Source organism: Plodia interpunctella, chromosome 2, assembly GCF_027563975.2.
Source record: "Plodia interpunctella isolate USDA-ARS_2022_Savannah chromosome 2, ilPloInte3.2, whole genome shotgun sequence".
Taxonomy (NCBI): domain Eukaryota; kingdom Metazoa; phylum Arthropoda; class Insecta; order Lepidoptera; family Pyralidae; genus Plodia; species Plodia interpunctella.
This window is the reverse complement of record NC_071295.1, coordinates 1,359,457-1,376,240: the sequence shown is the minus strand read 5'-3', so window position 1 is coordinate 1,376,240 and position 16,784 is coordinate 1,359,457. Positions and strand designations below refer to the sequence as shown.

At 38.7% G+C, this 16,784-nt stretch overlaps 1 protein-coding gene across 3 annotated transcripts in view; it reads left to right on the top strand.

The window, feature by feature from the left end:
* The window catches only part of Nrg (Neuroglian), a 35,666-nt gene extending 21,880 nt beyond the window's left edge, over positions 1-13,786 (top strand). Inside the window, exons 8-18 of one of the 3 annotated variants that reach the window (XM_053753991.1) lie at positions 3,534-3,675; positions 4,594-4,721; positions 5,063-5,344; positions 5,647-5,869; positions 6,642-6,786; positions 7,089-7,250; positions 7,796-8,774; positions 9,236-9,443; positions 10,379-10,476; positions 11,239-11,298; positions 12,649-13,786. In XM_053753991.1, coding sequence (XP_053609966.1) covers positions 3,534-3,675; positions 4,594-4,721; positions 5,063-5,344; positions 5,647-5,869; positions 6,642-6,786; positions 7,089-7,250; positions 7,796-8,774; positions 9,236-9,443; positions 10,379-10,476; positions 11,239-11,298; positions 12,649-12,785 — 2,564 coding nt within the window. In that variant the 3' untranslated portion in view covers positions 12,786-13,786. Of the gene's footprint in view, positions 1-3,533; positions 3,676-4,593; positions 4,722-5,062; positions 5,345-5,646; positions 5,870-6,641; positions 6,787-7,088; positions 7,251-7,795; positions 8,775-9,235; positions 9,444-10,378; positions 10,477-11,238; positions 11,959-12,648 lie in introns of those variants that run through there. The other 2 variants (XM_053753978.1, XM_064436841.1) reach the window with 2 other exon arrangements.
* The last annotated feature ends 2,998 nt before the right edge of the window (positions 13,787-16,784 follow it).

The following is a 16,784-nucleotide window of genomic DNA, read 5'->3' as shown; positions in this document are numbered from 1 at the left end:
GGACACTAGTGCGGTTTGGCTACTGACCAATTACAGTTCAATTAAGTTTTATTATACATGCACTTGAATAAATAAATAGATGTGGTGATATTTTCGCACTAACTCTATGAAGCCTGGTGTACACAAATCGAGTGTATAGTATTACGCTACAATGTGGTAATTATCGTCCAAAGTCACAACATTTATTCAGAAATTAGACGTTCATAGGCACTTTTTCACGTCGTATACTGTCCCGTGATGTTTAGCCACTTGAGCATCTACATTACTATTCCTATTATTTTAATCGTGTATTAGGCTTAAAGTTCAGAAAAGATTAGTAATACTACAACAATAATGAGAGTCTGAATGTACATTTGGTTCCACAAAAATCCTGTGAAACCTTTTCAGTTTTTCAAAGAATTCAGTCACATACGTCGACTTTTTAATACATCACAGTCACAAGCTCTTTGAACTGTTGAGTTGAGGCGTATATTTCGCACACAAATGACTCCGTTATACGGCATACGGTCATTGAATGCGACCAGACAATTTTAATAATGGCCGACTCGCAAATCGGAAACCTTTATAAAACGTCAGCGACCATGATATTCGTGCAATATGAAGCAGATTTTTTTTATTTCGTGACAGACGACAAAAAATGAATGCAGCTGCACCCCGCGGTATGCCATTGCGTGTTGGCACAATGTAAACTACCTGGATAGTATTTCATTTCGTTGTCGACCCTCGGGGCGCGACCATTTGGACTACCGAATTTCGGAGTTCGTTAACCCTTGACTCATCGCCGCGGATAATCCAATAATGGATTTTTGTTTACTTATCGATATGTTTATTTATAAATAATAGCCGTTATATAGGGGAGCTCAGTTCGCAGGCGAAATTAGGCCGACATGAATGCATGCAGCCGCAGCGAACGATCATACATACTCGTAAATTAGTACGGATTTCAGCGGTTACATAGGCGGTTACATGACAATAAATTATAGATTCAAAACGTATATGCCATATTTGCAGTGTACTATTTTCATCGCTGTCACCGCGGCATAGAGGTTCATGCATGGTTCGTTTGACTGTACATTAAATTAAATAAAATAATAAATATATTAAGATAAATCGCACAGGTTGAGCTAGCCCCAAAGTAAGTTCTAGACTTGTGTTATGGGAAATCAAAATCAAAATCAAATCATTTATTCAGAAATTAGGCCTTCACAGGCACTTTTTCACGTCATAATCTAAATTAAATGATGTTTACCAAAGCTACAAACTACTAGCATTTCGGAACGACCACTGCTGAGAAGAAATGCCGAAAGAAACTCATTCAAACAGTGTTGGTCCCTATTATGCCAGAAGGGCTTACCATTTTTTATATATAAATTTATGTATAATTTTTTATCAGTAATATAACATTAAGTACATAATAAAGTAAAGTATGGGATACTAACTCAACGATACTATATTTTATAAAAAATACATATAAATTGTTTAATCCCAATAATATTCGAAATTTAATTTTATAAGGTTGTCAACCCATATTTGCATCATTTCATTGCTCCGAAGTTGCTGGCGTCATCTCATCTGCTACAAATAAGGCTGACAGTTTCCAAACGGCTAAATGCACATTTTTCAAACATAGTATTCTTAACACTCTCGATTAAGCAGCTCGAAATCGCTGACGGAGGCAAATTCATACGAATCACACACGCCAGATGTCCATGATCACACAAAATCTCGTGTCAAAAGTCCATAGCATATACTTATATGGTATTGTAAACATGGAGTGCAGTCACCGACGCCGGTAACCCAACACGCCGTGTTGCAACGTTGCTTAGTCCAGTTTGAAAACAATCTCTCATTGGTGGCGAAAGAGATTCCGATTTGTGATTCGGGGAAAAATTCATTGCATAAATTGTCGCGTGTTTTTCCTCTTACGGATGATGTGTTTTATATATATCTTTACTGAAAGTAAATATTGTTTAAAACACTTGAATATGAAAAAAACACTTGAATTAAACAATATTTACTTTCAAGCCGCTTTCAAATCTTATAACGATTATGTTTTCATATTTGTTAATGAAGATATTTGATGAGGACGATAAATTTATTCATTGATCTAGCTGGGATATATCGTTCCTTTTATATTACCATTATTATTTTTTATTTTAACATTCCTATCATAAAATCTATTTTAACACCGGCCACGGACAGGAGATAGTAATAAATCAGTGCATCATCCAATTCTAACATTGTAAGTGTTAACGAGATCTCCGTAACGTATACTTTGTCCGTTCTAGTCTCTATTGAGCACATCCTTCTGGGCCGTACGTTACTTCACACGCCCACACTCCAATCTGGATGAAACGCCAGGATATTATTACTTGGACCTTGTTGTTTTGCCCCTAATTTGTAGCCCCTACCTCTATTTTTGTCTAGCTTTGAATAGTATTTCAAATGATAATTCCTAAGCATATTCTTGCAATGTGAAATATGAATTCCTTTGACAAAGTTATGAAAATTTTGAATAGTCAACGGAATTTTTACGTAGCCTTAGTAAACGCAGTAAAGCGATTAGATTTTAGGCCCTTAAACTTGTTGTTGTCGTCTTGTTGTTGTCAACAACATTATACTTACATAAATATACTCATACCTCAACAAATATTCGACATCCCAAATAACATAAAAATCAGATCTTATATCCAGGCTGTCTCAATAAACTGTTACATTTCCTTCAAGAAATCATAGAGACAGTCTTATTATCTATGTTTTATACTTTATGTCACCAAGTAAGATTGAGTTGTCCAGGGTGAACGACCAGCAAAGATTGCCATATTATTTCACCCTCCGTTTTTGGCTGAGTAAATATCTTTCATCTCGGGGTGAATCCCCTATAACTGGAGATTTCGCAAATATTGTGCTACCTTGAGTGGTTTAGATGCTGTGATGGCCGTGGATTGCGCACTTTTGTTTGTGTATTACGAAGTATTATAATGAATTTTACTTTATAAGGTCTGCTGAGAGACTCATTTCGTATTCGTATCTAGTCGTACAGAACTAAACATTACAGTTATGGGTTTGGTCACATTTTGGTAATAATTTAAATAATAGCATTGTCTTCTCTAATGTTTCATTATTGTACTCATTTAGTTTGCAAGGACTTGCAAAACGGAGTGTTAATTTATTCATTGAAATTTGTAATGTTTCTTTTTCGAATTCTGTACGGTTTCGGATCACAATTCATGTCTTTTTTATAAATCTTTCTTATCAGTTTAATTCTACATTTAAGAACAAAATTCTTGTCTGTTGAGTTCTTTCCATCTCTCTCTATCTTCAGCTATCATTTTGACCTCCTTGTACGTCACCACTTCTTTACCTGGTCCAAATTAGCCAGTTTATGTTCTCAGTCTACAATATTCCTGTTGTGACTATTTATTAGCCCCATTTTAAAACTTTTTTTTTTAATTTAGTATGTTGTTACGTGTATGTTTTTCATTTTATCAGTTAGTCAACGAATTTTGATTATTTTTATATTTTCTCTCTAGCTATCGAGCCAGAGATCAAGGAAGGTCCGGCAAACATAACCAAAGTGGACGGATCGGAAGCAGTGCTGCGATGCCGTGTGTTCGGCGCCCCGAGACCCATCGTCAGGTGGATGAAGGATAACGTGGACCTCACGGGTGGAAAGTGAGTTATATCATCCCTATGTTTGTCTATTCACTATGTTAAGATTGCTTGTACATACCATGCGCTTCACAACTTTCTTATTGTAATACTAACACATAAACATAATATAGGTTGGAAACAGTGCTTGCTTGCCTTTGAAAATATAATTAATTTCCCCGTGTCGATGTTTCACGAATTCTACAATTTAATTTGAAATACAAGTGTGAATTGGCAATTTTTATGCTTGCATGCAATACCAATAGACGTCATTTTTCCTTTCCATCAGGCTAGAGTATGTCAAACACGCTCAAATTATTAATTTTAAAAAATCCTATAAAGGACTTAATCTTTTACAAAACTATAAAATTACCTTTCGTTGATCTATATTATTAAAATATCATCCCTTAGGAGATATTATCATCAAGCTAGGGTCTGTAAACTATAAATATAACTCCAATCAACCGACAAAATATAGGATCGTGAAATGATATGTCACTGCTTCGCCTACACGTGTATCGGAAAAGTTATAAATGTACAATTGTATTGGGAATTATGTTGCTTATATATTATTATAATTATATTAATTATATTAATTTAGGTAGTTCATTTTTTACCTTTATTTCCTTAACATATACTTAGCATCAAGGCAGAAATCTTTTAAATAGTCACTCAATTTTGAGAATATTTTACACCAGCGATTCTGAAAGTGTGATTACGTCCAAGACTCGGATCAATCAGAGAAAGATCATTTTCCATCATGACCCGACCGGGGATCGAACCCAGGACCTCTCGGTTCAATGGCAAGAACTTTACCACTGCGCCACCGAGGTCGTCAAACACTGTCCGTCAAAACACTAGATATATTTGCGTCATAAATTATGAATGGCCCCTAACTAGAAGGATGTGAAGAAAGGACGTTAACATGAACGTTATTTACAGGTACAACATCACCCCCGAAGGCGACCTGGTGATACCTGAAGTGTCGTTCACAGACATCGGCGTGTATCAGTGTTATGCGAAGAATAAGCTCGGAGAGAAGACTGCGTTTGGTTCTTTAGATGTCAAGAGTGAGTGGTCCAGAAATGCAACAAGATACACTTGAGGATGAGAGAGAGAAAGAGAGAGTGAAAGACTTTCAAAGTGACTTACTACTAAGATATTTTTTACCTTATATAAATTACTAATAATTAAAATGACATCACAACACAACCGTTATTAGAAGGCATTTTTTTTTAATGACGCTGAAAGTGTCTCATAATACAAGTCTCGAACTTGGCTCAATCAATACTATATGTGTCAAATTCAAAATTCTATTATACATCACTTATCGACCTCAAAAATATATTTAAAACGAAGTCTACTGCCGTGTCATGTATGTATATATTTATTTATAATTTATCTCTCGCAGAGCGCACGGTGATCACGGACAAGCCAGAGGAGTACGTGGTGGCGGCCGGCAACCCCGCCACCTTCCGATGCAACGCCAACGCAGACGACTCCCTGAAACTGGAGATCATATGGCTCATCAACGGCCAACCCATAGACTTCGACAGCCAGCCGAGATATCGGATGACGAACGATTTCTCGTTGTTGATCTCGGACACCAGTGAGCTCGATTCGGGGGATTATACGTGTATTGCGAGGACGGAGATCGACGAAGCTAGTGCCCAGGCCTCGCTTATTGTACAAGGTTTGTTTGTTTTTTTTTTTTTTTTTAATATCTGAGTGTATTTTAGTTGCCAGTAACATGAAAAAATGAAAGATTTGTATTTTATGTTGCTATTGCTCGTGAAGCATAATTAAAGAATCAAAGTATATATACGTGGGTCAGAAGGTAAAAAGCAACTACCCTGGTGCGGGGATGGGGGGCCGCATCCGACATTAGAATCTGTTCGTTCTTCGGGAGCTATGTCAAGGTCTGAAATTGAGACAAAGACAAACAGACATTATCGTGGTCAGCATATGAATTGCACGGTGGGGCGCTGATTGCAGACAAGCCGAACGCCCCCAAGCTGGAGAGCGTGCAGTGCAGCGAGCGCACGGCCACGTTGCGCTGGTCCCCGCGCGGCGACAACCGCGCGCGCATCCTGCGCTACTCCATCCAGTACAACACCAGCTTCACGCCTTCCTCCTGGGACACCGTGTCCGACTCCGTGCCCACCGCCGAGGTCTCCTGGGTCATCCCGCTCAGCCCCTACGCCAACTACACCTTCAGGTATACCTTCTTCCGGCCCAACCGTACTAACATTAGCTAGTCGACAGCACATTACATTATACGCACGTACACTCGTACACAACAGCAAGCCACAATGTCTTTCTTCTGTTACTTCAAATTGTGTTTATTTCGATCCGAAGAACATGTAAAAATCGTAATGTAAAAGTTGTAAAACGTTCTGGACGCTGCGATACAAGCATCGCTTAGTGCAGAGTCCACAGTCGAACTAACTTATAAATTATAAATCTACCTTCTAAAATGATTCTGTCAAACCATTGTACTTCTTTTTGGTGAATAAAGTTATTATTATTATTATTACCGCACGCCATAAAGGTTCATGCAAAGTAACTTGTCGTGCTGTTGACTGTGCAAAATTTAATTGTTGTCTTGTTTTAGATTTCCTCTCGGATACCGGTCAATTGCTGCTGTAGGATTGCTAACTGATTATAATTCTTTGTGATAATCACAGTGTCTTGCTCGATAATCGTCGTTTGGATAAACGATGGAGCTATAAAATTAAAAAGTGAAGTGATTAGCAGACTGGACTGTCTAGCGAGTGGTGTCTATTAGTGCTACTATACATGAGTCAGATTTGTATTGTAATTTCGATTTGAACCTGGTATTTTTCGAGCACAGACGGACGGTCTTAACGACTGGACCACCACCACTTCAAATTGTGTTGTTATCTTGTCTATCTGTATGTCTGAATAAATGAATTGTCTATTTGCCCCCTTGGTAGTATATAAAAAAAAAGCAATGATATTCCCCGCAGAGTGATAGCCTGGAACAAGATCGGGCCGTCGCCGCCGTCGGGGCACTCGCAGGTGTGCACGACGCAGCCCGACGTGCCGTACAAGAACCCCGACAACGTGGAGGGCAAGGGCTCCAACCCCAACAACATGATCATCTCCTGGGCGGTGAGTCTCACACATGTCTCACACATACTCGGCCCTCAATTGACTATTTGCCAAGGTCACGGAATTAGAAAAATTAGACAGATATGTACTTATTTTAGTAATTTTTTTTTATTATGCTCGTAGGTAGGTGAACGTGATCGTGTTACGATTCATAAATCGTGTGTTCGCGGCCCTCGACTTACGACACCGGTCTTAATATACACTCTTGTTAGATTCTGTGACTTTTATTTATCGATGAACAATGTACTATTAGAAGATTCGGCAGTGATTTTACAACTTAAATTATCCCTTTTGTTCCACAGAAAATGCCCCAAATCGAACACAACGGTCCCGGATTCTACTACCTCGTGTCCTACCGCCGCAACATCACCGGTGAAAACTACCAGAGTCAGAAGGTCTCTGATTGGCAACAAATGCAGCTCGTCGTGCCTAACACGCCCACCTTCCAGCCTTACAGGATCAAGGTCAGTCTATATCTTTTTAACCCCCGACGCAAAAGGTGGGCTATTATAAGTTTCACGTGTCTATCTGTGTATCTGCTTGCGGTATTGTAGCTCCCAAACGGACGAACCGATTTTCGTTTGTTTTTTTTGTGTCATAGATAATTTCATCGCGCCATGAAAATCGATTCAGCCATGTTTCATGAAAATCGATTCAGCCGTTTCAAAGTTGTAACGAAATGAATATTGAAAGTCGGGGTTTTTTTAATTTGTCTAACAAATAATTATTAGTTTATATTTCCTTGCATCTCATTGACTCAATTCATCAAGGGGAGATTGATGAATTTAGTTTTTGTCAAATCACAAATTAAAAATATCTATGAAGTTTCTAGTCTGTGTCTTACATGTTAAATCCTTGTTAACGGGAATATTTAATTTAATTGGCTCACATCGCGTAGCACACTTGATATAAATCATCTATCCCTCTGATATTTTAACGCGATATTTCGAAACAATAATTTATGAAGAAATAATGTCAAGTATGTCAAGAGAAAAATCACAAATTATAGGTGATAGCGGGTAACTCCAAAGGCACAGCCAACGTCGCTCCAGTGGAAGTGTACGGCTGGTCCGGCGAAGACGTCCCACTGGAGGCCCCCACCAATTTCACCCTGGTTCAGGTGGTGTCCGGCTCCACCGCCGTTCTCAACTGGAACCCGGTATCCCCGGAATCTGTACGAGGCCACTTCAAGGGATACAAGATCCAAACCTGGACCGACGGCGAGGAAGACAAGCTCAAAGAAATCTTAGTCAAAGCCGACGCCACGAGCGCTTTGGTCTCCAAATTCAAACCCTACAAGAAGAATTACGCAAGGATCTTGGCGTACAATGGAGTTTTCAATGGCCCGGCCAGTGAGACCTTGAGCTTCTTAGCTCCCGAGGGCCCGCCGGGGACGGTGCGGTCGTTCGAAGCTTATCCTTTAGGCTCATCGGCTATGCTGCTCAAGTGGGAGAAGCCTATGGACGAAAACGGCATCTTGACAGGCTACAAAATATATTACCAAGAGATCAAAGACACGGAATTGGGTCCGATCCGCGAGAGGAAGAAGGAGATCGATCCGAAATCGGACCACGCGAAATTAGCCGGCTTGCAGCCGAACACGAAGTACAGGATCGAGATTCGCGCGAAAACGAAAGCCGGGGAAGGGGACAAGTATTACGTGGAGCAAACGACTAAAGGTGTAGTCGCGGCGACGCCGGACGTGCCCGTGTTCTCGACGCAGACGCTGGCGGCGCGCGAGGGCGCGGCGCACGTGCGCGTGCGCTGGCTGCCGGCGCCGGCGCGCGCGGCGCACGCGGGCTCGCACTTCGTGGCGTGGTGGAGGTTGCGAGGCCGCGCGCACTGGGCGCGCTCCGCCGACGTCACCGACGACGACTTCGTCGTGCTCACGGGGCTGGAGCCCGCGCAGGAGTACGAGGTCAAGATCACGGCGCACGACGGGAAGTACTTCAGGGAGAGCGAAGTTCAAATTGTCGACACTACCATTGGTGAGTTATATTTTTTATATTCTCTATTGATTTACGTATTTTATTTACATGTCATTAAATTTTTATTAGATGAAACCAGTTGAATTCTTACAATGTCGAATGCGACGAGTCAAATTTTCAGATTTCATCTAAAAATATGGATGTGTGTTTAGTATATTACGATCTATACTATTATTATAAAGCGATAAGCGTTTGTGAGTTTGTATGTTTGAGGCGGGTAATCTCCGAAACTACCAAACAGATTTCAAAAATTCTTTCATCATTAGAAAAGTACATTATCCAAGATTGCTATAGACTATATTTTATCTCGAAATTCCCACGGAAGCGAAGCCCCGGACAACATTTAGTACAATACAAAATTCAAAGTATCAACTGCCCCGATACCAAATTGGAATACATTTAATTCAGCCGTTTGAATGCGAAGAAACAAAAAGACATACAAACTTTCGCCTTGTATCCAGACGGGCCGATGATAATGCCGCACGATAAGATCGCGACGGCCGGCTGGTTCATCGGCGTGATGTTGGCGCTGGCGTTCCTGCTGCTGGTGCTGGTGCTGGTGTGCGTGGTGCGCCGCAACCGCGGCGGCAAGTACGACGTGCACGACCGGGAGCTGCAGCACGGCCGCCGCGACTATCCCGACGCTGGCTTCCACGAGTACACGCATCCGTGAGTCGCTTATCCTTATATAGTCCTCCACCGCTTCTGTCTGTCTGTTACATTCAGTTTTCACCAATAAATAGAGTGATTCCTGAGGAAGGTTTAGGGCTATAATTTATTATGTTTTCATCCGAGCGAAACCGTGACGGGCCGCTAGTAAAATATAAATATATAAGGACAAACCACACAGATTGAGCTAGCCCCAAGGTAAGTTCGAGTCTTGTGTTATGGGATACTAACACAACGATACTATATTTTATAACATATACATATATAAATAAATATAAAAACAGAAAAAGATCATTTTCCATCATGACCCGACCGAGGATCAAACCCCTCTCGGTTCAGAGGCAAGCACTTTACCACTGCGCCACCGAGGTCGACTTTTGTTTGTGAAATTGTACATAAAAGGTGTTGCGTGGAGGGAACATAGCAGTCGTAAAGTCGCTGTTCGTCTACCATCAGGTCATGCTGTGAAGGTCCAAATGATTTGATTTGGGATTTAAAAAACTAATGTGTTAGTGCTTCCACATACGTTGAGCGTCGAACCCGGACCCTAGACTCCGACGCTTAACGTTTTCCTACTTTTACGTCTCTTCTCCTCTTTCGTCTCTTTCTAATATAGTGTATGTGTCAATAAAATCTTCGTTTTCATGACCGTTATGTAGGTTGTAGAGCTCAGCAGAGCAAAAGGCGAAGTGTGGTTTTGCATTTCAGTTGTCACCATGGAGTCGATTCGAAGTGAGACGCAGCTAACCAGTAACAGTGCGATGTGGTTGTCGTTGCGTCACAATGGCGCACTGTGATTGGTTAACTGCGTCTCACTGTCAATCGACTCGACTGAGAGATGTAAATAGTAGGAACATAAACGTCCACTACTAACAACTACGGTGGAACATCAGTATGTACCAACATTAAAGTAATTGGTTTATTTATTTATCCAGGCTGGACAACAAGTCCCGTCACTCGATGAGCAGCGGCACCAAGCCGGGGCCCGAGAGCGACACGGACTCCATGGCCGAGTACGGCGAGGGCGAAACTGGTGAGTTGGCACGAGTCTCCGCTAGGGGCGCTGCTATGGACTGAGGTCCAAGCGAATTGTGTACATTGTGAAAAGCAGGAAATTATTTTAATTGAACGTTTGTTTTGTGTGTGTATGAACGGAATGTTTATTTTAAATTGGCTGCGCCCCGTTGCTTGCCTTTCAATTTCAGTATAAAAAGTACCCTATGTGGCATTTGCTGTCCGAGATTAGATTCTACTTATGTACAAAATTTCATCGAAATCAATTAAATATTTAACGTGATTGAGTAATAATATTAATGATATTAGTCGGATAATGAGACATCAGCCATAGTGGGCCGACTCATCATTGTTATATTCTACTTACCGGTACCGAACCACTCTTAGTTAAACCACTATTAGTGATTAAAGTTCAGATGTTTACAAACTACGAACATAAAAAATGCTTTGCTTTAAATATCGTAGCCTGTATTTTATACAAATAACGTTTATTTTTTAGGGAAAGTTGTAATATTGTGAAAAATTTTGTTTTTTATTGTATGATTTTATATTAAGTTGTGCTGTATTATTTTGATGCATGCATTTGTTGTTTCATCAATTTACAGTGCTATTGTTACAATCATGTAGATTTAATCATAATTTAATTTCATTTACTTTCGACAACTAGAGTGTCTTTATTTTCGCTATTCATTACGTTCTATAGTTAATATATTTTGTTCCACTATCATCGTAGTGTAACAAGCATGTTGGTCAGTGTGGCTTGACGCATGTTTCCTTGCAGCGGGTATGAACGAGGACGGCTCCTTCATCGGCCAGTACGGCCGCAAGCGCCGGCCCCCGCCCTCTTCGCAAACTGACTCTGCGTCACAGGCCTTCGCCACACTCGTTTAAACCCTAAACCCTTCCTAAAAGCCTTCCCCCCCATGGCTGTATCAAGCCATTCTCTTTGCACTTACCGAGCTACGTTAAAAATAACCAAATTACGCGATAAATTAAAAATATTTGATTTTCGAATAAGTTCGTAATTTAAAAAGGATGTAAATATCGCAATATTCAATCTAGTAGTTTACTAGGTATCGCGTAAGTCGCCGAAAACGTAGTGCCATTGCATCACATAAAAAAAAACAGTCTGGTACTGAGTTAGCCAATCGACGCAGACCTAATACTGATCTGTGCTCTGATTGGCCGCCGCCTATTAGTGAATTCGCCCGGCAAAATTTTGACTTTTATTTTCTGTTTGTGTAAATTTAAACGTTGACTGCCAGTGTTTAGGCTCTTCTTTGGGCGTTCGAAGTCTTTATTGCACTATTTCAAAAATAGTTTCAGTAAAGACTGTTTTCACATGTTTCTTTCTCTTTCTTTTTTAGGTTAGGTCTTAAGTACACATACGGTTAAGTTTAGGTTGTAGTATATACTTATTGAGTGAATTCGTGTGATTTTCCTAATTATATTGCAACATTTATTTGCGCTTTGCATTGTTATGTTAGTTTTGATGGCATTTATATTATGACGTTATGTAATCCTTAATCCGTCCTTTATACCCTGTTATGCCTGTGCACGAGCAGCGTTTTGTTTTTGTTTGTTTGAGGTATGATTTTTATTTTATTATTTTCTGTTTTGTTTTTGAAAGCACTTTAGTTTTCATCTGCTAATGGATGTTATTGTGTTTAGCATTATCGTCTTGTTTAGCATAATATCATATTCTTTAGTTAAACTTGTGTAGTTTACAAAAACATACTTTATCACTGAAACAGGCCATAAGGGGCTACCGTGAAACATAAAACACGTAGCAAGTTATTGCGTCCACACGTTCTCTCTTTTTTTTTACACGATGCATAACCGATACGGGAAAAAGTGTGAAAAAGTACGTGTTTGTATGCTTCGTACCCCAAACACAGATTATCCTAATCCTAACTAATGTTATAAATTTGAAAGTATGTTTGTTTGTTACCACTTCACCCTTCATCTACTCGACCGATCTTCTTGAAATTTTTCGTACATGTAGTTTGAAGTATGCTGAACGACATAGGGTATCTTTCACTTCGGAAAAATACCTATTCCCTAGGGAATTTTTCACAGGCAAAAGCTAGTTATTCATAAATTAGGGCAGTAAAAAGATTCTTTGTTGAAATTTGAAGGATGGAATGATATGTTGATCGAAATGCTCAAAACTTGTCCCGGCGTGGCCTCGCAGGTCGGTTCACGGAAGACGGGTCGTTCATCGGACAGTACGTGCCGGGCGCGCGCGCGCTGCCGCCGCCGCCCGCGCCCCCCCCTCCCGCGCCACCCGCGCCCGCCGCCGGCGCCGCGCCCCCCACATACGTCTAGGGCGCCACCACACACACGTCTAGTCGTCGGTTTCATTGTTTCTAATGGTTTGGTTCGTAAAGGATTTCTTTGCTCATGTTTATGTTTCGGTTGAAAAGTTCAGATAAATTTAAAAGTATGTGATGAATTCTCGGTTAAATATTAAAAAAAATAGGTTTAGGAAAAAATTGAGCATAAAATACAATTGTTCCATTACTAATTGGAAGTTAATAATAAATTATAATACTGTGCTATGTATTATATGTGGTCGTCCAAATCAAAAGGGACCTTATGGCGGCTGACACTTAGGTCTTTATTGCCGTTGCCGTTCCAATACAAAACAATGATAATAATGTCGTAAGTACCGGACGCCGTAACATCCCTTTTGGTATGGACGACCATATGTACCTATTCACCTATAATTTTGAAAAGTACTGAGAATGAAATCCTTTACAAATAAATTGTAAAACCTTCTGTATTAAAAATGCTTGATTGTGTTACGCATTAGAAACTAAAAATGTTTGAATCTCGATTGGTTTAAACGTAATCGATTTACAATATCGAGTACGCGTTTCTGTTTCAACAATTTAGGATTGGGACGTTTCGCAATGAAATAAAAATGTAAACTTGATGGAAACGTGTGATTACTGAATAAAGCAATCTTTTTATTCTCAAGCACTGCAAATGTAACAATGAATTAAATATATACATTTGAACAGTGTTTTAGTAATGTTCTAGAAATATCATAGTTCACAAGTTTGCAGTTTATTTACGCAACAAAAAGACGACAGACACAGAATTGATATTAACAAAATACTGCCATCTATAAATATTTTGACTGCTGTGTTATTTTGGCAGATAAATGTTAGGCAGCGTATCATTTTTCCATATTTAGTTGAAATTTATAGGTTAGGGCCGAAAATAGGTTAAGCAGAAATCGGAGCCTGCAGTATGTTTATCTGGCCCTACTTGTCGGTAGAGCTATTAGATTTTTTATAACTGTCACAAATTCGAAGTGAATCTATATATGTTTCCCATATTCGTTTTCATAATTGACGTAAAAAAAATGTTACATTTTTCTTTATGAGACTGATTTTGAGTAATGATTAAAATAGTCTCAATAGCTGGCAATCAATTCTTTGGTTTCTGAAAGTTTACGATAAAGATATATGTATTTCCAAAGTTGTCTAGAATATTCCATAATGGTTACAATTTTAATCGTTAGAAACATATGGCACTTTGATAAGCCATGAATTAACATTATTTAACTGGAGCAAAACTTTCAGAAATCTATGGAAACCTCCGCTGGTTAGAGTCTCATGTAGGCGCTGTTTCGGCTCGAATATCAATTATTTATAAATTAAGGATACGATAGCTGGTGAAGAGTTGAATTTAAGAAAAAACTATTTTTGTCACAGAAAATAGGTAAAGGAATAAGAATATAGCTCTGGACGCCGGTGGTCAAACTTGCATTAAATTAGATTCGTAAACTTGCGTGTATGATTTTGTAGTAAAAAAATTAAGAATTTGACATCTTATGTGATCTAATTTTTACACGAAAATACACGCAAAGTTTATCGCTAAATTCTTCTATCGCTATTATATGCATATCTACTGATACTGAGTATGAAACCCACAAAATTAACATGGACCATAAAGATTATTTTTAAGTACAGAAATATTCATATTACTGTTTGGTGACTTTGGAATGAAATGTCAATATATCTTTCAATATTATTAGCTATTACGGAAAGGTAAAATTAGGTGAAGACCAAGCTTATTAAGTAATTCTACTGTGATCGTTATTATTGCGAGTCACTTTAACATATTTTCTCTATATCTATATATATATATATAGATGACTTGCTCGTATACTTTTTTAATTGCGATACTATATTTCGATTCACAATTAATACGATCACGGATAATGGAATTTGAGATCGTACTGCCAATCTCTATGTTATGATCGTGTTTCACTTGACGACATGGTTTTGTCGATGATTTTGGCAGTACGTGATGAAGACCTATATTTTGTAAGAGTAAATATTTTTGTACTGCGCAGTGTGGCCACCGGCTCATGTTGGTGCTTAGCGGAGGATCGAGGCGTGGTTATTGTATCGGTGTTGTGATCGTATGTTACGTAGTGTGCGCGCACGCAAATTGTTTATCCCCACCATTAAACTTGCTGGCGTTATTGCAATACTTGTCTGAGTATCCAAACTCATCGTACAACTTATGAGTATTGTAGTAATATTCCTTACTCGTCTCTCTATTCCCTCTGACTGCTAAATGATATAGAATTTTAATGATATTGATAAATAATTATAAAAATCCAATTATTCTAATAGATCCAGTTTTTTGAATCATTTATTGATCTTCCCGAAACGATCATGACTAAAGAATCTCGAGATATGTTGTCGAAAATGCATCAGTTGTCTCCTTGTGTAGTAGTGTAAGGCTTTTTTGTAATTAACTATTTCATATTTATTAACTTTATTGAAGTTTGTTCGCACCACTGACATTCATGTTGATGTTTCTCATTATTTCAAGCCGGGATGAAGACGACTCACAACTTTGACACTATTATTATTTTAATAAATATTGGAATCTACGCAATTAAGCAATTGACCACCGTCTTCAAACCGCGCGACGAAGGATTTCGATTGTATCTCGTGTTAGATTTAAGGCTAGGGTCTCGTGTTATCTAATGTTAGTCGGCTAATGCGTTCGCTTCTCGCGTATAATACCTACTTGATATTATATTATTTGCTTTACTTGTGACCTTGCCACACCTCGTCCGTGCGTATAGGGATCTCTTAATTCTCTGTTCGTTCGGCTTTACGATTCCCACAGTGTTACCTTATATTATTTATTCATATTCTTTCTTCGCCTGAAAGGTGTCGGGTCCTAAGTAATACATTCCACACGGTCTAACCACATTGAGTTTTTTAAAATCTCTTTAATTTATCCACATTTTATTGTACGCGCCAGTCGGATGCAATCTGAAAGATGTTTTTGAAACTAACGACTGTCGTATACGTATCAATTTGTTTCAGTATAATTTCTATATTTACACAAGTCAGATCTGATTTACAATTTATTCCATTCTATGCACCTTGGTCGATCTGATTTAGAGCTTACACTGTAACCATTAGTACCTTGTATATTGCATTATATTTATATTTGAAAGCACTGTTATAGTAACCCCCTTAAGTTATTTGTTAAGGAGTCTTTATCATGTCTATTGTCTAGTAAGAATTTAATATATTATTAATATTAATTGATAGTAGAAGAGCCTTGTACGATTCGCGTCTTAACGTCGCTTTTTATACCGTTGGTAATAGGAGGTTCGTGGTAGAAATGCCGATGTTCGTGTCTCTGAATAACAGATGGCGTTAGTTTGTTGTCGCTCGTCCAGTGCCCGTCACTGCCTTCCCCGAAACAAAACTCATGTGTTCATTTCATGTAGCCTGTACTTATTTCCTATACTTGTCTTATTATAAAATTTTTATCTACGAAATTTGGATATTTCTTACTGACGCATTCACAAGCACAATGTTTGCATTTATTATTTCATGTCACAATTTTTACGGCAAACGAACAAACCTCACGGAGGAAATAAGAGTAGTTTATCAGTTTTATTTCATCGACGAGTGAATGATTCTAAGACTAATAACTGTATGTATTTTAATCCATTTTTAATCATAACTAAAATATTGTTACAATTCGACAGGCAGCCGTTGTGTATATCGTGTATTTAGTAAACTGGACTCAAGAATTGGAGCCTAGAGAAACGTTACTTCTTAACGATAAAACTCGCAAAGTTTAATAGATTTCTGGTTTTTCAGACATCTTTAAAATACGTATTACTTGTGCGATATTAATTTAGTGCCTCTAATTCTGTGTTCTAGTTTACACTCATCTTGCGTTAATTACAAAATACTAGTAGGTATATTAAACTTTTTAAAATTGCTTATAAATCTTATAATTATTGTATTTGACAAAGTACCTACATGTTAT